The sequence below is a fragment of the Typopeltis vanoorti genome, chromosome 22 (assembly GCF_054136105.1).
Source record: "Typopeltis vanoorti isolate ZY-2024b chromosome 22, IOZ_Tvanoo_1.0, whole genome shotgun sequence".
Lineage (NCBI taxonomy): Eukaryota > Metazoa > Arthropoda > Arachnida > Uropygi > Thelyphonidae > Typopeltis > Typopeltis vanoorti.
This window is the reverse complement of record NC_143570.1, coordinates 5,824,801-5,849,577: the sequence shown is the minus strand read 5'-3', so window position 1 is coordinate 5,849,577 and position 24,777 is coordinate 5,824,801. Positions and strand designations below refer to the sequence as shown.

The window sequence follows — 24,777 nt, the reverse complement described above, 5'->3', positions numbered from 1 at the left end:
AACCGGCCTCGTGAACACACACATATACACAGTCAGGCGATCCCTCCAGTCATAGGTCTGAATTGTCAAGCTACTTACAAGAGTAGCTTTCAAAAATATTCTTTATTGTCTTTTTCAGTTTTTATCTCACTGCTCTCTCTCTCTCTCTCTCTCTCTCTCTCTCTCTGTGTGTGTGTGCGTGTGTGCGTGTGTTCTCCTGGCCACATCACCTCTTTTCATTAATGCAAACCATAGTTTCTGGGAAGAGAAACTTTGCGAAGAAACTTGATAAAGACTTTTAAATTCATATTCAGTGGAAAAGCTGTTATCAAGGTTCTTTGTCTGGGATTTAAAGTTAAACTGAGAGTGTATCAGAGTGCATACCCAGGATTAGGAGGATAAATCGAGTAGGGATTAAGTAGGTGACTTGCAATATAAAGCAGGAGCTGCAAAAAAAGAAAGCATTATGGAAGAAATATAAACAACAGGGTGATCAGCATGCCATGAGCAGTATAAAGCACAAGCAAGAAGGAAGGCTAAATCAGATTTCGAGAGAAAATTAGCTAAGCAGGCTAAAGTAAATCCAAAAGAGTTTTTTTTTTACCTACGCAGCAAGTAAGAAAGAGAGAATGATTATGGAAAGATAACTTTACTCAGTGCTGATGGCAGGAAAGTTACAGAAGCAGAAGAAATAATTCGATTACTATGTGATATCGCCACCTAGATGATATCCCTTGCAAAGTGATATCATCCAGGTGGTGACTTTGCAGTTACTGAGGTGACAAAGACTAATGTGAGAATAGATAGATAGATGAACTGGAGGTACTCAGTATATTGAAAGATATTAATGTCAATACAGCAGTGGGCCTGGTCAGTATGTCAACTCGTGCACTACGAGAAACTACAAATGAAATGGCAGTGCCTCGGACGAAGTTGTTTAATATGCCAATATATGCTTTAGTAATTGGAAAACCATCGTCAAGGATGTTTATGGTAATGTCACTTATTAGGATGAGTCTCTGTTGTGCGATTGTTGATGTCATTTAGCCACGTTTCTAATTTTTGAAGGAAGCTGTGTGGATTTGTGTCTTGGGGAGGATCTGTATATTGCGTTTATCGTGTATTTGTGGTTGCATCCATCTGTCATTAGTCGTGATTTCCAAGAGTAATGTGTCTGCATGTTCGAAAGAGGTTATGGTTTCAGTCACACTGTGTTTTTCATTTTATGTACGCCATAATACCGCCTACTCTTTTTCGTGGTCTACATAAATTGATAATGTTATATGCAGCGTATCATTTATAGAAACTTCGGTTAAGATTAGAACATCGATATTCGTTAGCATGTAGTTGAGCAGTGATGACATCGTAAGCCAGTATTTCTTTATGCTTCTTATATTAGTGTATAATAAGGGGAATTCGGATTTTGTAGAAAAATTGTCTATCCAGTTAATTAACGATTCGAAAAAAGCAAAGTTAACATTTTCCAGCTGAATATGTTTGCTGGATTTATGGTAGCCACGTGAGTGTCAGAAATGGTGCAAAACGTACTCTCTGTATGATGAGGGGGGGGGAGGGGATTACACACTGGTTAGGTCGGATTCAAGAGATTACATGAATGTGGATATTTCGTCTTTCTCATAAACACCTGTCAGTTCTTAGTTGATTGATTTTATCGAGTAAGGAATACACAAATACAAGAATTTTTGGTTTTGGAAATATGGGGTCCATGCTGTCATGTAGCTTGGAGTTGAGGGTTGATGTTGTTGGCTTTGTCTTCTAGCTTGTAGCTGAGATGTGATCTCTCAGGCTTTAACTGGTGAAACGTGCGATTACTGGTGGTGGTGATGGCCTCTCTTTATTTGGTTGTGGTTCTCGATTTACGGAGGCGATGTCTGTGGTTGTGACCGATACATTGATTGTTGTGCCAATCGAGTGTATTAGAGAGTTTAGATCTGACTTTTCTTTGAGGTATCCTGTCAATTTACAGTCTTTTTTCTGTTTTTTCTTCAATACACTTTCCTTTGAGGTATCCTGTCAATTTACAGTCTTTTTTCTGTGTTTCCATTTGAGATTTTGTTTTTGTAGTTCTCCATTCTCGCACTTAAAGAATTTGCTGCTCTTCCATTACAGCCAATAGATTAGATTTGATGTCGCGCACAGTTCCAAGCACTTCTTCCATTAAATAGCGTTCCCATTCCTGAAATGTTTGATTGTTTTGCTCCATGTGGGAATGAAGTATTTCTTTCAGCATGTGTTTAAAATAATCTAAATTATCTAAATCTAAATGTAATACGCACTATAAACATTTTCGTGAATCCACAGGAAAGTTGTAAGTCATTGTTTCTTGTGTTGTCATTTACAGTAGAAAAATTATTTTCCTTCTAATTTCTAATAAAAATTTCTAATTTTTCTAGCAATGTTACATAAAGTGAATAAATACTTTTCTCACCTAAAATATCCAGATGTACACGATGCAGCTTCTTTATCGCCAGATGTGGTTAGATCCCAGACTTGCCTTTACTTCAACTCCGAATATTCCTAGAATTATAGGAGACGATTTTCACGCAGAAAAAATCTGGGCACCGACAGTGCACGTAGTGAATAATAAAGAAATTGCTTCATTATCCAAGGATGCTGAGGGAACAGTACTGGTGAGCATCGAGCCAAATGGTACAGTTTTGCTCACGAAAAGGTGAGTGTGGTGGAAGTTATCATAGATGTATTGCAACGAATAGAACAAATTTGTTATCTTTATTTCTCAATGAAAATAGGTAAAATCTAAGAAAAAATGTAGTGTTAATTTATATAATTTCATTCCACTTTTATTTATTTCTTTATTTAAATTTTAACTAGAGTAAAGCTGAGACCTTTGTGTAAAATGGAATTCTATCGATATCCATTGGATAAGCAGCAATGCAGGCTTGAAATTGAAAGTAGTAAGTCAGTTATTCTTCTTATTATTATTAAAATCAATCAAAAATATTCACACATGATAATTAAGCTAATAAATTTTAAGCCTTAATTATCATTATTAACTTCATTATTATAATTAACATACAGACTGTACTTTCATGAATTTCGAAAGAGATGTGATAAAGCAAATATTTGATAGCGAATTTTCATAATTTACAGCTTTCTAGCTTTCAAAATCCTCAAAAAGCAATGAAAGAAATGGAAAACTATCGAGTGATTACAATTCACAATAACTCTGGTCTAAATTGTCTGCTTCAAATCATAATTTTAGGAGCTCGACATTTAATTAGTTGTAGATTTACAACTGATGCTTGAAAATCATAACTATTAATAAAGATTTCAGAATAATTTTGTCGAATAAAAGTAGAGAACTTTCAACTCAGTTATGGTATATTTAATTCTTTTGTCTTAATGATTCTTAGAGTAGGAGAAATTTGATGATTTCAGAAATCATTTCATACTATCAAAGGATTCACCAGTTGCTTCGTGAGATTGCGGCATGTTTTTTTTCATGCTTCTGTAAGTTTAAATTAAACTTATAGAAAATTTTATAAAAATATTATAAAATTTTATAAAAATAAAATTAAATAAATGGTTTCATAATAATGGCCTCGAAATAAATGTAAACAAAACAAAATATACGTTATTATTATTAATAATTATTATGTAAAAGGCATCCAAGGACTTATCACGGGAGGGAAGTAACACAACCCACCGCCTGCACCTTAATCTTCCATCTACTAATAACGCTGCAATCCGTCAACTAAAACACAATGCCATCTACCCCCTCCCCCAATTAATAGTGCATTTTTGCCTGTAAACTGCTTGCGGGATGAAATGACAAATCTTAGCTTCCGGAGAAAATACTTGCTGCCTGCATGTGAGATCGGCTAACTCACCTTCAAATGAAAAAGCCTGAAGCAAGTTCCTCTCTTCACGACGTGTTATGTTTTCTGTTGGTTTTTTTGACAAATAAGGTACCTTATCAACAGACAGATTCTCGAGATACCTATACTGCTTGTAAAAAATTCCAGTCTTCATGATGGTATCCCTTACTATGTTGGAGATTACTGCAGCAAGCTACTGACCCTGATAAGAATACCACACAAAAATAAGGGCAATAATCGGTGCTGTCCTTGGCAAAAGGAGGTACAGCTTCCGAGCCTCGTGCTTTATAGAAGCTGCTTATTACGTATAAAAGAATACATTTATTAAATAAGAGGTAAAAAATGAACTATTCAGAATCAATCAGCTGGGAAAATAAATTGTATGGAATAAATATGTAATAATTTATAAATTATGTCTTTATTTTATTATTCATCCAAACATCGCCGGTCTATCAACAGAACATCCAGACATTGAGCAATAATAATCAAATTTAGTCATTTAGGATATTTTGCCGACTTTCAGTAGTATAAAAACCATAGCGTTGCATATTTTTCTTAACATTTTTCTTAAATATATTTTAACACAATTATTACATTAGATATTCTTTCCAATACAAATAAATAATTATTATTCTTATTTCAAATGAAAATTAGCTCAGAAAGAGAGAAAGAAAGAAAAAAAAACGTTTACCCTCAAATAAATATTTATGATCACAGCAAACAAGACATTCATCTGCTTTTTCAGAGTTTTGAAATTCATGCAAATATTGCTTTCATCATTTGGTATCATTTAAATGAAGAATACGTATGGCTATTAAGTTCGTTAATGTTTTTTTTATTTTTCTCTTCCAATGACGAGTACTATTTGATATATGCATGTTGATTCACTTGATGTTATCTGCACACTACAATACCTTTTTTCTACAGCAATCTTTTTAAGAGTTTTAGTAACGTGTTGGTTTAAAATATCTAATGTCTCTCTCTCTGTAAAATAACCAAATTCTAGCAGTCGTACTATCAGTATGACTGTTTTTCCTAGTCTGTTGGAGGTATCTATAGCTATAATAGCAAAATTATGACTTTTCCTGTGAAATCTTCTCCACTAAAATTCTAGCTATTAATTTAATACCCAATTCCTTTTGCTTCCAAGAGTTGACAGCTTCTTGAAATATTTGAGGGCTTGCATGAACAAATAAGACTTTTAATTCACTGAGTGGATTTTCAAAAAAAGAAGTCTCCGGTTAGTTTGTGGCATGAAATTTCACACAAAAAAAGGTCTTACTTAAATTTGTATAACACATCAATTACACCCAATTTGTTCATTCTAATTTACACATTTTATTTGAGTGAAAATTTTATTTACAAATTGTATTTACTGACTCTAGCATACAGAAAATAAATAAAGTGAAAAATGCAATTTTTTTTGTTCCTTCCTTAATCTTCTTATTATTAAATTTGCACTGTTGTTCAAAGGTTCTTCTCATGGTTGCAGAATTGCCATCATCTAGTTTTTGACAATGTGACTCTCATCTGAAAGTTTCTTCGTTTGTGATTGTTGGGAATTTGTTACTGCAGTAAAATTAAGGGTCACATTTTTATTATTTTGAAACCAATACATATATTTTTGAGCATTATTAAAAGCTCAGAAACGTTCGCTATGTTTCCAAAAGCATTTAAAAGTACACCTTATGTTTTCACGTTCTGGGTATCCAATTTCATTTAAATCAAGAAGAGGCCTCCCTATTAACCTTGTTAATGTTTTTGATTTTTGTCTTCCTTTGGCAAGCAATATTTGATATTTGCATGCTGATTCTATTATCCAATTTCTTAGTTTGTCCAGAGCTAGTGAACCAATTTCCCACTTCAGCTGATGGTTATATTTTATTAACCAAGAATTCTGTTTTTTAACTCTTTCAGGTAATTCATTCCAACTACAAGGTGATTTTGTCAATGCATATCTTAAAATAATTCTATCAGAAATACAAATTTCTTTAGGAAATAAATTTGAAGTCTTATGCAAAAGAAATTGGCAATCAATTATCCCAATGATAACTGAAAATTCGTATTTTTCACCCAATGTCGATTTTTCATATTCGTTTTCCTTCATTCTTCTTAGATCAATTTATATGGCACCACAAATAAATAGTTATTTTATTATTATTATTATTATTATTATTATTATTATTATTATTATTAGCTCTGATCTTATATTTTATGTTAACTTTCTGTTAAAAAATTCTAAACAATTAGAACTTTTCACAAAGAAACGTTCAAAGAATTTTGTGGTTCACCCATTATTTTTACATTACCGAAACACAAAACACCACAACACAATACAGCAGCTGCAGTGGATGAACGATTATCTTAAGTCCAAAGTTACTTGACTCTATGGTTTTTTCTTATGGTACTGTTTACCCTTACTATGCCCTACCCTGACCGTTCCTTCAAAAATGAACCTTTTGCGCAGATGACCCAATGACATGTTTTCACATGCTATTGGATATACTGTTGGTGTGTATTTATCTTACTTTGTGTGGGGAAAGTTAAAATTTGTATTTGTGTTTTCTAGAGAGTACAAACATTTTTTCTATACCAAACTTTAAGACTTTGAGTCACGTTTTTGGGTTAAATTATCTTCTGTCTCTCTGTAAAACCACCAAATTCTAACAGTTCGGATTTTTGATTATGTGAAAGAAATGTTTTCAGATAACTCAAACAATGTCAATAGGTAGAATTAGACAATTTCTAAAATAATCAATTACATGGATATTAGTTTTCACTACTTTTTCCCCCCATTCCTGGCATTAATTTCACAGTAGTGATTTTTTACGATAATTAAACAGAATTGCATTATGGTATAAAGTTATGGATTTAAATATCAATTTCTAATCAGAATAACGGAGTAAAAATTCACTGTTGAAAAACACAACAACAAAAGCACACATCTTTGTTCATTTAAGTTTAGAAATGCATATTTTATTTTGCTGAAATACTATTTACAAGTATATTCACAGAAAAAAATTCGAAACATGTAATTACCTAAAAATATTTCACAATATTTAGTTTACACTCAACATTTTCCAAAGAGTTCAATGAATAAAATTTTCATTACTCACTGTTTCTTGGTTACATTACATCAAAATAGCTGGTCATGCAAAAGAGTTTTTAAATCGGATACCATGGTAACCACACTTCCATACATTTGATATTGTGTCAGTCTGGAAATGACACCATGTCTCCCTAAACATTTTGTGTATTCTTTTGTCAGCAAATATGCACAAACAGTTTTTGTAAAATGTTCGTAAATGTCCCAATATAAAGAATCTTTATCGAATTGGATAAAATCTTGAATGTCTAATTGATGAATTTAAATGATTAGCGATAATTTTCCCCATGATACGAATAGATGGTAATTCAGTTTCCAAAAACAGTAAATGATTATCAATGTCGTACATTTTTGGTGAAAATCTCTCAGCTTCTTCACAACTAATAGAAAAAAATTTACTTCCATCAGCTCCTGTATCATCAAGTATTAGTTCCCCATCTTGGCATTTCAGAATATAACACTCACCGAGGTCCATTTCATAGTCAACTCTTCTTTGCAAGTAGCCGAGGATATCAGACCACTTCCTGCATAACTTTTCCCAAGTGGTCCTGGATAAATACATCACAATATATGTGTCTTCTAAAATAATAATCAGTTTCCATCCTTTTAGAGCTATGTGAAGAGTTTTATCTCGTGCTATTTTCCTGAAGAAAGAAAATTTCAATGACTTTTGTGGCTCACACATTATTTTACTTTACTTTACTGGACACAAAACACCACAACACAATACGATATCTACACTGGATGAACGAATTCCCATAACTGCAAAGACACTTGACTCGTTTGTTTTTGCTTATAGTTTACCTGACCCTTAACCCTGACCGTTCCTTCTAAAATGAAACTTTCGTGCAGATGATTCACGGACATGCTCTTGGGTATGATATTGATGTGAGATTATCTTACTTTGTGACATCATTAGGCAAACCTTATCTCTGTGGCACAAAGGGTATTCTATATTATTTGTCCTTATTATGTTAAGTATTTTATCCTCAAACAGAGTTTTTAATGTTAGACCATGTGACAAGTTCCCTCACTCATATGTCCGAAATTGTTGGGATGGGAAAAAAAATAGCATTAGGTGGTGGAAGTGAAAGGGTAGTCAAGAGGGTGACAGGGGTCTTCCCTGCAATGCTCTCCCTCATCACCCTCTCCTCCAGAAGATGTCTGCTCAGGCTAGTGGAGATGAGCTCATCATTTGCAGATATCTTTTAGTGATGTCACCTCCAACTGATACTCATAACTTTGGAGGAAAAAAAAAGCGTTTTTTTCCTATGCTTCTGTAAGTTTTAAGTTTTAATTTTTCTATGCTCCTGTCCGTTTTCATAGTTCTAGTTTTTTTATAGCGCTGATTTTCATGCTAAATTTGTTAGAGCTGTTATTCAATTTAGAGAATCAAGCTAAGGCATGATGAATTTATCTCAATCTATGATGACGTGATTTGTGTGGGAATAATGATTAGCAAGTCCCGATTTTGTTTCTCTTTTGTATGCCATTTCTAAAATGAGCTTTATATCTTATTTCAAAACTTCTGCAAGCCTGAGTTATGTAAGGTAGATCACAAGAATATGGAATTATGTAAACACATATTAATATTTATGAAAACGTTTTCCTGGTATTAATCCATTCTAGTCTACCTAGCATTTGACAGTCTGGTGATTTCCAAAGTTGAAGTGATTGGGTCCTCCTGGGCAGCATTTTGTTCATCCTTAAGTGAAGATTAAGTAAAGATCTGATGATGATAATAATAATGGAAGTTACATTCCTGGACGAGTCCATCTATAATCGATAGACAGAAAGAGAGAGAGAGAGAATCGCGATGCATCACTCCAAAACCACACTTTTTCTAATGGCTTATTGTCGTCTGTTGACGGAGAGCTTTGTACAATGCAAGCTGAACTCGAGGCATTGTCTCGAGTTCAACTTGCATTGTTAGCTCGGTTTAGATTGTGAGAGATCTTATCATGACAACCTGGAAAGTGATGCCGTATGTTCCAGACTTTTTATGTCGGTATTGACGATATTGAGTTACAGGACTTCTTTTACGGAAAAGGAAATTAAATATTGTGACATAAGCAGATAATTAAAAGAAAGAATGTTGCAAATTTATTATATATAATTGCTAACGTAATATTTATATTGAAAATCTAATTGGATTTTTTTTCTTGAAATCTGAAGGAAGTTTTACTGTTTTTTTGTTGTTTTCATTTCAGGTACGCTATCCGAGGAACATCTCCTTTTGAAATGGTCCGAATATCAACCGATGGAACTGAACAACAATTTTTATTTGACAGGATTTGACCTCACTAATTATTCTCTGGAGATCACTCGTGAAGAATATTGGCAAATTGGTGGGATTATTTTCTTTAAATAAATAAATACTTAAAGAATGAAATATTTTTTAAAATCAATTCATAATAAATACAGCATATTCTTATTTTAAACAATAATAGTGATTTGAAAAGCGGTACAATGAATTATTTAAATTAAGGGGATATTAAATCCCACATAGTTTTAAAACCGAATAAGAAACTCAAAGATTGGAATCAGAGAGTTTCTTATTCGGTTTTAAAACAATGTGGGATTTAATATCCCCTTAATTTAAATAATGTTTATATGACGAAATGAAGCCTATTGGCTCTTTATATTTAAGGTACAACGAATATTTATACAATGCTAAAAATATACTGATATGTCTAGCTGGTTTTCATAAATTAAGGAACAAAAAGAAAAATTACAATAACGCAAAAACTGTACGATGAATTTTTATGAAATTCGGTGAAAAGCTGTATAATATGAGATGTGAAAGAAGCGTCACAAAAAGTGTAAATAAATAGTTAAATTCAGTAACAAACGGGTACCTGATACTTTTAGTTCCCTAGGTTTCTCTTCCCGAATGGCAGCTTGTTGATCATTTCGGATATGTAGAAGCTTCGGGTGGCTTTTCGATTGTTATTATTATACTTATGTGTCATGTAGTTTGTTGATTGTGGTCTTGTTACATGAATGTGTAGTGGCGTAAGTATTTTACCTTAAATATTTTGTGTTCTGTCCTTGGGGACCCGTTTGAATGCAGGCTCCTCTCGTTCCCAGAATATCAGTTTGATCATTTTATTTTGCAACGATTGTAATCTATAACATGAGTAGCTGTTGTTATAAGACGATGTTACTTTTCATACCAATCACAATTATTTTGACATGATACTATACCTTACACGAAAATAACAGTTGTTATAAGACAATATTACATATTTACATGAAAGTAAGGGATGATCATTATTCACGTTAAGCACGAAAATCTCTTTCTTCTCCCTTTCTTTGGGAGGGGGAGCAATGATATCACTTCTATGTTGAAAAGTGGATTGCGATGCAGTCGCCCTGCTTAGCCGGGAGTTTATTCCGTAGATTCCAGTCTTCGTGGAAAAGGTCTAGGGCGTTGTAATGCATGTGGTGATGATGATCAATGATATTTTTGTTTGAAGGCTGCAAGGAGATGGTCCACCTCCTCTCTGTCTCTCTGAAACTGTTGTGCTGTTTGGTCTTGTGTGTCGAAGATAAAAACTGTATATTACTGTTTTTGCAGTGATGAAGAGGCAGTTGCAGATCAAATGATTTTTTTTTCGACTCATCGTGGACAAGGTGAGATATTCCTCTTCTGTATGAAGACAACCGCAGGCTAAGGCCAGTTCCGGTTAACTGGGTTAACCGGAACTGGCCTTATTCCGGTTAACCCAGTTAACCGGAATTGGGTTAACCCAGTTAACCCAATTCTGGTTAATCCAGTTAACGGATTAACATCCAGTTAATCCGTTCGTCCTGGCCAGGCCAGGACGAACGGATTAACTGGATGTTGACGGAACATTCTAAGTAGGTATATCGTACTATTCCTGCTCGGTAGCAGAACAGACAATTATCTGAAACATCTAGGTTGAATTTTCCTAATATGATTGGAGTGGGTAGTGCATTATGCCACATTCTCCGCTGAATATCTGCGTACGGTTTGATCGCTCTTGTGCGATATGGTAGGTCCCGGTGAAATAGTGTTTGGTGGGATGATGTAGGATTTTCCAAGGAAGTGCTTTGGTTGGACTGTTGTATTAGATTGCTGCAGATTTTGTTCATATTGCAGGATTTAAGTCTCTCCCATTCATTGTTGGTTTTTTATCAAAAAGAGAGGCACCAGATCTTCTGTGTCAGAAGGATTGAGCTCCTCTTCCGTTATGCTATCAGGCATAGCAGCTTGAAAAGCAGATTTCACAGTGTGTATCTGCTCGGCCTGATTCCCGTATTCCAAGTTTGTGAATGATTCTGGAAAGTGCTAGGTAAGACTTAGAGAAACAATATCACCCAAGACCCCTCACTCCTCGCCAGCTCTAGGGAGGAAAGAAAATCAAATGAGGATAATCAAAGAAAATGTGTTGAATGATTTGCAATTGTAATTTATTGCATAGAAAACAATTATTACCAAATATGAATTAGCATAATCTAAATCTACGTACTTTAGATTATATAACCGTGTAAGCATATAAAAGAGTAGTATAAATTATAAGAAAACTGTTATTTGAAAACATTCACAAAATTAGAATAATTTTTAACTTGGTTCAAAATATTAGAACAATGCGAAAATAAATGCTCAAAATTACAGTCAAAGGAAAACAAAAAGATAGATCGCAAAGCCCTCTTTAGGACAGCATATGAAATTATTATTTATTTATTTATTTATTTTTAATGATGCAGGAAAGTTTGTTTAATAGGTCTGGAACACAGAACTGCCGAGTTACCTCGGCATATACCGATGGTTGGAAATGAGCAGAGCTATTTTATTAATGCACAGTTCTAGTAGTTACCGTCAGCCTGTTTTGTAATGAGTTTAGTTTCTTCATTAAATAGTGTATTATGGTGAGAACCGTAGGAAGTCATACCATATCTCAGTATGGATTTTTCTCAGATGTAGATGGTTTGCCTAGTCACTTGCACTGCCTGCAAGCCTAAGTATTTGAGGGTTGTTATTTCCTGAATCGCTGGGCAAGGGTATGTTTATGTTCGGTTTAGGTCAGGGGTCTTCAACCTTTCAGACAGTGCGAGCCGCATTAAAAATTTCAATGAAGCCCGCGAGCCACTAAGCTATACTGCGGTATTTAGAATTGTAAGATGCTTTCCAGATTCACAAGGAACCCTGTGCATTTGATACTTTACTTAAAATCCTATAAAAATAAACAAACTCAGCTTTAAGAGCGTAGGTAGGAGTCGGGTTCATGATAACTAAATACAATCAATACTTGAAAAAAGATAATTAAATGAAGAAAACATTCATTTTTTACAATCAATGGGAACTTGGCAATGCTATTCCTTGACCAGCTTTTCGATGTTGGCATCAATGTTGGAAGTCGCTATATGCAGAGTAAATATTTTTAAATTTTAAAAATATTTTAAAATATTTTTTCTAATTTTTAAATATTTTTAAACATCTCGAGAAAAAGAGTATTCTCGAGATGTTGGTCCGTAATCTGAGTTTATGTTTTGGACTTCACATTCTTCATTCTGGAGAAAAACTGCTCACATAAGTATGTGCTTCCTAACAAAGCGCACATCTTCAAAGCATGCCGGCGAAGAGGGAATGCGTCCTCAGAAATGTAATCTCTGTAAAATGTAAGCAAGGACACATTGAATAATTTTTCTCTCAAAAAAGAGTTGTTTTGGAATTCAAGCAGCTCAATTTGCACTGAGCCTGGCATTTCGGCAGCATTGAAACTGAATGGCATTGAAAATAAATCTAAAGAAGACGAAAATCACTAAATCTCTCTTCGAACTCACTTCGCAACACGGCTAATTTTGTAGCGTATTCATCAAGAGACGAACAGTTGGACTCAATGAGAAGCTGAAAATGAGTTACGTTTTTTTTGCGAGTTGTGCCTCCAAAAATTTGAGCTTGGCCACAAAAGCTTGATGTGATCAAGGAGTGTGCACCAGTTTATCTTTGGATTGCAGCCGCGTATTTAGGTCATTCATATGCAACGAGATGCCGGTCACAAAGGCAAAGTCTGTCATCCATTTCGGATCGTTAAATTCCGCAATCGGATTCCCCTTGGTTTTTATGAACTGCTGTATTTCGCTCCATAAGTCAAAGACTCTTTTAAGAACCTTCCCTCTGCTCAACCAACCCATATCACTATAATAAACCACATCTCCGTGTACCGCTTCGCACTCTTGGGTCAAAAACTCTTGGAATTGACGATGATTCAATCCTCTTGCCCTAATAATGTTGACGACAGTCACAATAACTTGCATGACATTCTCAAATCCAATAGTTTTCGCACAAATTCTCCTGGTGGATTAAACAGTGATAATGGACGAAATCTTTTCATTCTAGTTCTGGTTCTTTCCGTAGCAGCGCAACAAACCCTTCGTTCTTTCCCACCATATTAGGAGCACCATCAGATCCACACCCTCGAGGTTGGCTAAGCTGAAGTCGAAACGCAGGAGCGTTTTCTTGGCGACTTCCAGAATATCAGTGCCTTTCGTCGTTCCCTGCATAGGTACGAGCGCTAGCAGTTCTTCTTTCTCATTGAATTGTTGATCAATGCCACGGACAAAGATAGCCAGTTGTGCTGTGTCCTTCGCATCTGTGCTCTCATCTAAAGCAAGTGAATATGACGTAAATTCGGACGACTGTTTTTTTTTAAAGTTCCTTCAATGTCATTGGCAAGTTGTTCGACACGTCGTGCTACAGTTACCCCAGACAAACTCGGTTTTTTAAACACTTCCTTATTATTTGGGCACAGAATATCCCCAGCAACGATGAGACACTGTTTCACAAACTCGCCGTCCAAGAAGGCTTTTGATTTTTTAGCAATTTTTTCAGCTATTACATAACTTACTTTGACTCACGCTACGCTCTCTTCCCTCTTCTTTTTAAGCATACCCTGCTGGCATTTTAAATCAATTTGGACACGGTTCACTTTGTCCACACGAAGTCGCCCTTCAAAGTGATCGAAATTGGATGCATATTTTGTCTCATAGTGTCGTTTTACATTGTATTCTTTCGATACTGACACTGACTCACGACAAATTAAACTGGCTTATCGTCGATTGGCATAAAAAAGTACAAATTGGTCCACTTTTCATTAAAAGCCCGACAAGAATCACTTGATTTACGCTTTTTACTCGTAGATGCCATGGTGATGGCAGGTGAACCCAAAAAATTATCCAAAATGACCGTGTAACGGTTATTATCCACTGAATATGTCTCACACTAATGAAAAAAAAAGTCTGGCAAATAAAACCACAATAGGCTATGGCTGACACGACGAACCTGCGTGCGTTTATACATGAATACCACACTTTTCACGACTGACTGACTGACTGTGGATGAGATCCTCTTGTATTTATATGAAAATAACGAAGTATCGAGAACCTTCGAGATATATCTGGAAGGCACTAGGCAGCGCACTCGAACGAATTACTGCTTCAGCCATCTACCTGAGATGTTAATACTAGTACTGAAGTACCGCTTGGCGCTGGTAGATGGCTGAAGAAGAAGCATGTCTATTTAATATTTATTTTATAGGAGATTTCATGTAAGGTATCAAATGCACAGCATTCCTTGTGAATCTGGAAAGCATCTTACAATTCTAAATACCGCAGTATAGTTTAGTGGCCCACGGGCTTCATTGAAATTATTTTTTATTTAATCTCGTTTTAATGTTAAGTAGTTATTTTTTCAAAATGGCCGGTGGGCCACGGCAAACAGCTCCGCGGGCCATGCGTTGAAGACCCCTGCTTTAGGTAATATGAGATATGACATTTGAGAGATCTATAGTCATTTGAAGTTTCTGAAGATGATAAGTTGAGATTTATTATTGTTTTATATGGCAGAATTATTAATACACCAATTAGTGATAATGTTAAAGTCTGCCTTTTAATGTTGCAAAGCTGTTGATGGGTCTTCGTGTATGGCAAGCTTGTCATTTGCGTACTGATATCTGTAGATTGATTTCACCGTTCACAAAAAAATTTGTATAACGATAACAACAAAGATTGAAGATAGCATCAAAGTAAGCACAGAAAAGATGCTAACTTGAGCTCACAAAGAAATACAGTAAATGTACACACTAGATTCAAAAAAGCAATATAAGGAGAAAAAAGGGGAAAATCAGTTTGGAAAAATGAAACATTCCGTGGTTCATATTTAAAGGACAGTAAAGAGAAAGTTGGCAATAGTTTAACAGGATAATCCGTTCAGCAAGGCCCGATCAAGGAACAGACAGAGGGTATCTGATACATGCTGCTCGAGAACAAACACTGTAACCGAATGCAGTCAAGGTGAAGATTGAAAAAATTTCAAATGATAGTAAATGTCGACTGTGCAGAGATAAAGAAGTGACATTGGACCACGTGATTAGCTCTTGCAGCTTGATTATTGATACAGACTACAAACAAAAGCATGATAGAATTACAAAAGCTGGACACTTGAGCTTCTGTAGAAACTCCGGTTTCCTAACTTACGAAGCCCCTTTGGGAATACACAGTTGAAAAAGTTTTTGAAATTAAAATGGAAAAACATTAGAAATACACTTTTATTAATACAGACCAGTATTTTACAAATAAACATTTATTAAAACCTACCAGTTTCGCCAGCAAACTGTCTGGCTTTTTCAAGGTATTACGGAGATATGAAAGTAAATGCAAATTAAAAGGAACATAAAATGTATACCTTGAATGGAAAAACATTATAAAAACATCCCAGACATCACCCTAGTTTAACTAACTTGTTGTTTGACGTGAATAAAGTCAGGCATTCTCACTAATAACATAAAGGCAATGGTTCTTTTATCTTTTGCTTTTTATTTTATTTTATTATATTATTTTTTAAAAATAATTATATTCAGACCTGTTAACCGTTTCATTGTTTTAAATTTTTAGGTAATTTTAGCCGAATTGTAGCGAAATTCGACCTTAAAAGAGAGTTTGGTCACTTTTTGATGGACATTTATATTCCGAGTATTCTTATAGTGGTAACTTCCTGGTCATCTTTCTGGGTGGAGATACCTGCAGCTCCTGCTCGTGTCACTCTCGGACTGACCAGTATGCTTACTCTAGTCACTAGCGAAAAAGCGTTGAGAGAAAAACTGCCAAAGGTGTCATACGTGCATGCACTCGATGTGTGGAATGTCGTTTGTACGGGTAAGCTCTTCTGTTACACAACAATATATTTTTTTAAAGAAATATATTTTTTCCATTTAAATTACACAGTGTGCCTGTTAAGTAATGAGATTGAGTTTTATAGGACAGCCCTTTGAATAAAAGTAACAAACTTGTTTATAGTTTTGACCGCTAGAGTGTCTTGTAATCTCAGGCTCAACTTTCGATTTGGGTGACGCAGCATTTTCGTGTGGTAACCGTTGAAGTAAGAGCAGTACCGTCGACAGGGTGTAGCATACAGGCAGCATGTCTCACGACGCGGCTTAATAAGGGCACTCGTTCAGCCATATTGAGGTAGGCGCCGTTGCTACGTTCACAATTCCTATTAGCATAGCAAGTGCGGAAAGAAAATTTTCCAAGCTTAAACTGATTAAAAATTATTTGCGAACAGCATTGACCCAAGAAGGATTTATTAGAAGAGCTTATAAACAAATTATAAATTAAAGATACCAAGAAATTATATACTTGGTTTAATTCATTATCCAAGTGCAAGCAAATCAAAGTTTGTGTCTGAAGTATCTTTCAGGACTGGGGCAACTCGTGGCAAAGGTGGTATGACTTCATATCACTTGCCTTAGTATCCCATAATGCAAAGCACATCCCCTTGCGGACATGTATAATGCTATGCATTATAGGAAGGGTCACTACCCAGATCAGTTTCGCTACCCAGCCCTTCCCACAATGCATAGCATTATACATGTCCGCACGGAGATGTGCTTTGCATTATGGGATACTAAGGCAAGTGATGTGAAGTCATACCACCTTTGCCACGAGTTGCCCCAGTCCTGAAAGATACTTCAGGTCCAAATTTTCCTGCTTACAATTGATAAAGCCAAGTATATAATTTCTTGGTATCGTTAATTTATAATATAACCAGTTAAAAATCTTTCAACAACGAGCTTGTAAACAGTTTTATTGTGCGATATCCCCGTAGAGCAAACATTTAATTAATATTATTATGTAATCGTTTTGCATTAATGTTTCGCTTGTAATGGAAAAAAAATAGCAATTGGAGATTTTCGTATATTATTGTCGTATACTCCATCAGGGGCGATATTTAATTATTTGTCTAAGGGCGCGATTTAATCTGGCGACGGCCCTGAGTAAGAGTGTATGAGCGGAGTGTGTCTCAGAAGTTGTGTCATGGAGTAAAAAGCTGTGATAAAATTTTACTGTATATTAAGAAAAACGGCTACAAAAATGTATTTAAGAAAGTTTACAGCGATGACTGTGAGCCGTGCACAGGTATTCTGCTGATTTTCAACAGTTAAAGAGGGGAGGGAGTCCCTGGAGGGTAAACCACACTGTGGATGGCCAGTTCCTCCATGGACAAATGAAAATGTGGTGAGACCTAGGGAAACTGTTGCTCACGAGAGGGGAATAACCACTATGCTATTCGTTGTACGGCATGGTGTTGGTAAGGAAACGACCACATTAATGTTAGAAAGAGATTTGCACAACAGGAAGATTTGTTCGAGGTTTGTGCTGTACGCATTGACACACAAACAGAGAGAACACCGGGTTGCATGTTGTTAAAATTTGATCCATGAAGTTGATCGAGTTCGTGATGTGTGTCAAAGAATTGTTACTGACGATGACAGTTCTTTGATCCGGAAACGAAACGCCAGAGCATGGAATGGCGTGGAACTCCCCGACAGAAGAAAGTCAGGCTGCAAAAATCTCGTATCAACACAGTCATCATTATGCTTTTTCGACGCTGCTGGAATTATCCACCGCAAATTTGTTCTTAAGGGTACCACAGTGAACTGTGAGTATTATTTAGGAGTAATCCAACGTTTGTACGCCCGCATACGACGTGTCAGGAAAGAACTGTTCCACAACAACAATTGAGTTTTGTTGCACGACAATGCGCCAATGCACTGTGCGCTGCCTGTGAAGCAGTTTCTGGCTTCGAAGTTGATCTGTGTGATCAAACGTCCCCCCCTTCTTCCCCCCCTCTATTCGCCAGGTTTGGCTCCCGCAGACTTTTTCTCTCTTCCCAAAGATGATGAGTACCTTGAAAGAGGAGCGCATCAGCGACATTGAGGTCATCCAACGCTGTGTGACCTAGATAACTGGAGGAGGTTCCCGTTCAGGACTTCCACTGCCTTCGAACGCCTGTACCACGGATATAAACATTGTGTGGAGTTGGAGGGAGATTATTTTGAATCTGTGTAATTGACAATTCCAATATAGTTCTTTGTTTTGATATAATTGTTGTTTCATTACTTAACGGGCACTTTAATTTCTGCATTAATTTTCTGGGGTACAGATTGCTTAATTTATTTTATGCATCTTTTTTTTTATTCTTCTTACAGAATATTATTATTATTATTATTATTATTATTATTATTATTATTATTATTATTATTATTATTATTATTATTATTATTATTATGTACTGTATTCTGCTTTGTTGCATGAATTTTTTTTTTTTTTTTTTTTTTTTTGTCCTTACCTGATTAATCCCATCAACTTACCTGTGTAGGTAGTAGGAATTGTCCCATCTAAATGTATGGCGTGTTAGTCAAGGGTGAAGACTAATTTTGATTAATGATCTTATTCGGAATCATGCAAAGCAGTTCTCCACAAATACCGTGGCATAATTATTATTAAAATAATTAGAAAACATTTTGTAAACTTCATTGTGACGATACGTTGTTATACGATATTTTCAGGGAATTTCTTAATGTTACTTTTTCATAATCGGAGGTCCTAATTTCTGTGACCTATACATTTGCTCATACTGATTGGGTCGATTGCCATTTCCTGTTTAAGCAGAGCTTGTTTATGTCTTTGCTAGGGAAATATTCAGAGTCACTATTATATTGATCATGTAAGTTTCTGGACAATCGTGTGTTCTGGCTAAGATTTCTTGGAGTACGTCATTTATTTTTAAGCAATTAATCGCAATTTTTATCAAATAAAATGAACCGCCACGGCAACTTAGTGATCATGGTTATAATGATCTGCATTTCCCTTCCGCCAAGGATCAAGGATTCGCAGAACGTTCCCGATGTCTTTTTCGAGTAACGATGAGGTAAGACAGAAATCAGAATACCTCCCTTCTCTCTCTCTCTCTCTCTCTCTCTCACACACACACACACACACACATTGTTGTCATAAACAACAAACCAATACTGGATTCGCAGTCTGGTGAATAGCAAGCTCCATGCCTTTGGTCGCAAAAATAAGTCTGCCTTACTGACTTCAACAGTAAAACAGGTAATCCAGAAGAGCACACGCAATTAACAGGCATAATACACTAGCTTCATTTCGTTTTAAATGCTATTAACTCAAGCCCATGCCTGCGATCTATCTTTATTTCTTAAGAAATATTTTTTAATCCTTTATAAAAAAATTATTGAAATCCATATTACTGAATAATGATACATGCTCTCAATATCGAATTTCTTTAGTGGAGAACGTCTGAAACATTTTTGGACTCCGGTCCTCCGTATTTCTTGATCGTCTCTAAAGCGATAACCACTGGTCAAGACTGAATTAGCTATTATTCAATACAACGGGAGGAAGAGAACTTTTTTTTCTTACAGGTAACTTCATCTTGTTTCTCTCCCCCCCCCCCACGACAAGTATGACAACCCAGCCTGGAAACTCATGCAGCTTGAGAGCCACATATAAAGGTTTCCAATCAGTGATCTTTTTATTTACTTAACTTATTGATAAATTTACCAACATATTAATCACTCTCCACCCAAGTGGAGAGCTTCTTGACTAACCATCTTTAAATTAATTAAACATTATTGTAAAGATTAGTCGCAGACTACTTTACGGGATACTTATTACAATACTCTCTTACTAAAACAGCAATGATATTGGAAATTATAAATTCAAGATACCAAGAAATTATATACTAATTATATACTACTGAGACAAGTGATGAGAAGTTATACCACCTTTGCCACGAGTTGCCCCAGTTCTGAAAGATACTTCAGGCGCAAATTTTGTTTACTTACACTTGGATAATGGATTAAATTAAGTATATACTTTTTTGGTATCTTTAATAATTGATGATATTGTTTATTGATAGTGATGAAAGAGATATTTGTCTGGCAAGTACTTTATTATTTATGTTTGATAGGAGTGATATGCGGTAGTAGTAGTAATAAAATAACTCAATTTTATCACCCTTTGTCAGCTTTCATTTTCGCTTCCCTCGTTGAATATGCCATGGTGAATTACATCTATCACAAAGACAAGCGGAGAAAAAGAGGTGGCATGAAGAGGGTTGAGAGCACTGCAACAATGTATTCTGTGGATACTGAAGGAGGAGGCTCGATATTCAGCATATTCTCAAAGGTGAGTCTGTAGTCATTTCTTACAGCTGTTTTTGATATCATGAGAGATTCCTCTTGCCTCGATAAATTTTTATATGAGGTAGAACAATAAAGAAATAGGATCGAAGCATTTTCATAAGTAAACTTTGGGATTCGGTGATTAAAAAATATTATTATTATTGTTATTTCTATATTAGATTAATAGGATTCACAGTCAAAGAGTGACAAGAGTTATTGATTATATTGTTACATAATCAATAACTCTTGTTAATAAAAGAAATAACATATATTGATTATTTTCATTTTAGTTCATTTAGTCATTTTTCGTTCTAACAGAAAATGAGCTGAATAGCTCTAGTAAACGGAATCTAAAATATTTGGAGATTCCTTATCGCGACTTTCATATAACACTCGAAATGAAAAGTATAGTTTGTAAGTGACATAACAATCATAATTAGAAGGCACGACTTATTACAATTAGAAGCAACGTTAAATAAATAATTATTTCAAATTTCGTAATTAAGGCGATCGATTATGGTGTGCTTGAACAACGAAATTCCAGACGTAATCAATGAGACAAAATTACTTTGTGAAATCATTGACGTGAAATCAATTTTAGCGTGTACTCCTTGCAATTATTACTATTATTATTATTGTACGGGAACCTCCATGGAGTCGGAAAACATTGGGGAGACCCAAACTATCCACACAATTCATCATACCTCTCTTTGAACCTATTAACAGACAAAGCACTCATAACTGACTCTGGCAACCCATTCCATTTATTCACAACTCTCCAAGCAGGAAATCTAGTCCTCACGCTCCTACTCACCACACTTTTACTTAACTTCCAAGGATGACCTCTTGTTCTGCCACCTCTAGTCAAGGCTGAAATATTGCCCCTGCATCAGTCTTATAAAACTCTTTAAGTCACTTAAATGTATCACATCCTCTCTTTTCACCTACCTATCAGACAATTTTTACAGTACACACCCTCAATCTATCCTCATACGTTCCACAGACCACTCATCATCTTGGTCAATCGCTTCTGAATCCTCTCCACCACTTTCTCATCCCTGAGCACAGTAATCTGGATGGCCTTATAAAAAGGAATAATAACTTCCTTATCGCTACTTGTTAGTACGTTCTTCAATAGCCAAGCAATCTTAGCAATATATCCTCTAAACTTTAACTCTCTGTCTACCACCACCCCTAAATTCCTAGCTTAATTTTTTCCTTGGAGTACAGTTCCATCAATGTGGTACATAGCTTGTAATCTGTTTATCCCAAAATGCATAACTTTACATTTCTCCACATTAAACTGACACCCATGTAAATGTTTAAAAAATCAGCTAACGCCTTTCATCCCAATATAGGGCAATGAAAAAGGCGGTGAGATGACTAAAAGGCGTTTTAGTCCTATTTAACTTTTGGAGACTGAGGGAGCAGTTCAATCTCCATGAGTGGCCAATCAGAAATAGATGGCCCAGGACTATCACTAATTATACACGACACCAATGCGGCTGACAAGTGCCGAAATTTCGTGGTCCCTAATCCTAACACTATGTTTTACTGGCTGAAAACAGTGTGGGCTCTATGGTCGATTTTCTTGAGTATAGGGATCGAAAAACACGAGTTTAGGGGAGTAAAACCCGCATGCCCGTTCCAGAACTCGTAAAAAGGATTAGTAAAAGTTCCTCTAGTCAGTGACTAGAATAGAACTTGCGGCGCTTTTCTTTCGGGCGGTCTAATGCCATAGATGACATATGCAACCTACCACTACAATTTTTTTATGTTGTGAATGAAATTCCACCTGACAAGGATACTACTGGGAGGACACACACACACACACACACACACACACACACACACACACACACACACACACACACACACACACACACACACACACAAATTTCATAAACATTTAAATGTTTATGAAAAGAGGTCATACAGTAATTTCTTGAGGTGATAATTTCTTATCAAAGTTGAATGCAGGAACTGCCAACTACTGTTTTCCCAAATTCTACTCTTGCAAATTCTTCTCCTTCACAATTTTAATTGAACTTCATGAAATGTTAAATTTGTAACTTTCTGTTTTTTCTTTCCTAGAAAGGAAAAGAAGGCGAGTCACGGAATCAAGGCCAACAGATGCCCACAAGCAGATCATGCATGTCTCTAGCTGAACTTCAGAGTTTGGGCAGCAATGCTGGTGACATCACTTGTCCTTGGCCATTGGACGAAATCAAACTTACACCTCAGGATATCGCAAATGGTATTGACCGAAAATGCAGGTTTATATTTCCTGCAGGGTTTCTTATGTTCAACCTAATTTATTGGCTTGTACTGTGGATTTAGCATCTGATTTTCCAGCATGACAACGAACGTTTTCTGCGTTTATAATATTCACCCATTCTCCATCAAAAATAGGACATTTTGAAATTTCATCTTAGTGCCATATTGAATGATGGAGTACATGATAGGATTGTGGAGTTAAGTGACAATTTAAATGCTGTACAAATCTTTGTAATTTATTTCGAAAATAGAAATTGCAGTTCTCTGCAGAAAAACATGTTTCGTGTATTTATTGTTTACTATTATAGAATAGAGCTATCTGAAGAATATTCGATATGTTTGAAGAACATTAATGAATAAGAAACGTTGACTTAAACTTCTGTGGAAGAGGAGCTGTTTCGTTGAAGAAGGAGACACGTGCAAATTAAATTAAAATCATATTTATTGATGTTATTAAAACGATATTTAAACTGAAGATGAATTGGTCGCTTTTCGTACGGAGGTAGCAGGCTTTTTTTTTTCTCAGAAAAGAAGATTTTTCCTTCACTAAACAGACGAATTAACCAATTCTGTAGTATAGTACTCTACCGACAATTATATCTATTTACAAATATCTGCTTGCGGTATACGCAGGGCCGAATTTAGACTTGCTGAGGCCCTAAGTTATACAAAACTCAGAGGCCCCCTGCTGTTTTAAATTACATCAGCTGGTCTTTTTGTTTTTTTATTTGAGACCCCGGCAGATTGCGAAGGCCCTAAGCTGTAGCTTTTTTAGCTTATACGTAAATCCAGCACTAGGTATACGTACTAAAGATTTTATTATTATTATTTTATTTTCTGCACTACAAATATATCTGCATTTTTTCTCCATTCCCAGCTTTAGTTGGGTGCTTTTCTCCATGTGATACTACTGTCAGGTAACAGGAGAAGTGGACAAGTATAAAAGTCAAACAGACGAACTATGTTTAGCGCTGCATAATTTAAAAAACAAGCACGAACAATTCGTAATTGCATTTTGGTCTAAAACGCACTTTTATATTTTCTTTTCTTTTTTTTTTTTTAAAGGATATTCACCTGAATATTTACAATTACTTTAGAACTTAAGTTTTTAGATTAAAAAAAATGAAGAGAAGTTGTCATTTTGAAGGACAGGTAATTCTTCCTTAATGAGCTTGACAGACAGAGGAGAGGGGATATGATAGAAACTTATAAACTTATAGAATCCCTTTATTAACTAATAAAGGGATTCTATAGATTGGCAAAAAAGAAAATTTTCAATACATGGGGAGTAGGGGGAAAACAAGATGTTACATTTGGAAGTTGTCTAAGTGTGTGGTTAGCAAGGGTGTGTAGACTGGTTTTTTACTTCGAGAGTGATTATTACAGATTTTTTTTGCATGTTTACATCTTATGTATGAAATAACAATGTTTCTAAATTTTTTATTATGTCTCAGATAAATTGCATACATAGATACAGTAATAGTTATAAATATACGTGTGTGTATATAAATATATATAAATATAAATATAAATATACATATATATAATATAAATATATATAAATATAATATAAATATATATATATATAATATATATATATATATATATATATATATATATATATATATATATATATATATATATATATATATATATATATATATATATATATATATATACACACGTGAACGCCAATATTGAACAACTGCAGCATGGCTATCTGGGATGTTATAACTTAAATTGTTGTTTAAGTGGCCCGGGTTCAGCAGGATTTCTCTTGATTCTACAATTTTCCTCTCAAACTAATCATCACAGCGAAAGATATTTTCTGATCTATTCCAGCAAACGGAGTGGCTTTGTTGGTCATCATTAGGATTATTTGAAAAAAGAACATGACTGGATAACGCAGCTGCATGAGATCTTTTGTAAGAGAAGTCTCTCTTATGCTCTTCTATCCGTTGTTCAATAGATTTGTTTGTTTGTCCAAAGTATGGGATATTGCAATCGCACTACAATTTATATACTCCAGGGTACTTAAGGT

At 35.2% G+C, this 24,777-nt stretch overlaps 1 protein-coding gene across 1 annotated transcript in view; it reads left to right on the top strand.

Moving 5' to 3' along the window:
• LOC150094130 (glycine receptor subunit alpha-1-like) overlaps nucleotides 1-23,013 on the top strand; it is a 45,125-nt gene extending 22,112 nt beyond the window's left edge. Inside the window, exons 4-9 of the mRNA XM_090411796.1 lie at nucleotides 2,442-2,671; nucleotides 2,833-2,915; nucleotides 9,156-9,293; nucleotides 15,865-16,125; nucleotides 20,303-20,463; nucleotides 22,554-23,013. Coding sequence (XP_090267922.1) covers nucleotides 2,442-2,671; nucleotides 2,833-2,915; nucleotides 9,156-9,293; nucleotides 15,865-16,125; nucleotides 20,303-20,463; nucleotides 22,554-22,799 — 1,119 coding nt within the window. The 3' untranslated portion in view covers nucleotides 22,800-23,013. The remainder of the gene's footprint in view (nucleotides 1-2,441; nucleotides 2,672-2,832; nucleotides 2,916-9,155; nucleotides 9,294-15,864; nucleotides 16,126-20,302; nucleotides 20,464-22,553) is intronic.
• Nucleotides 23,014-24,777: the final 1,764 nt, after the last annotated feature.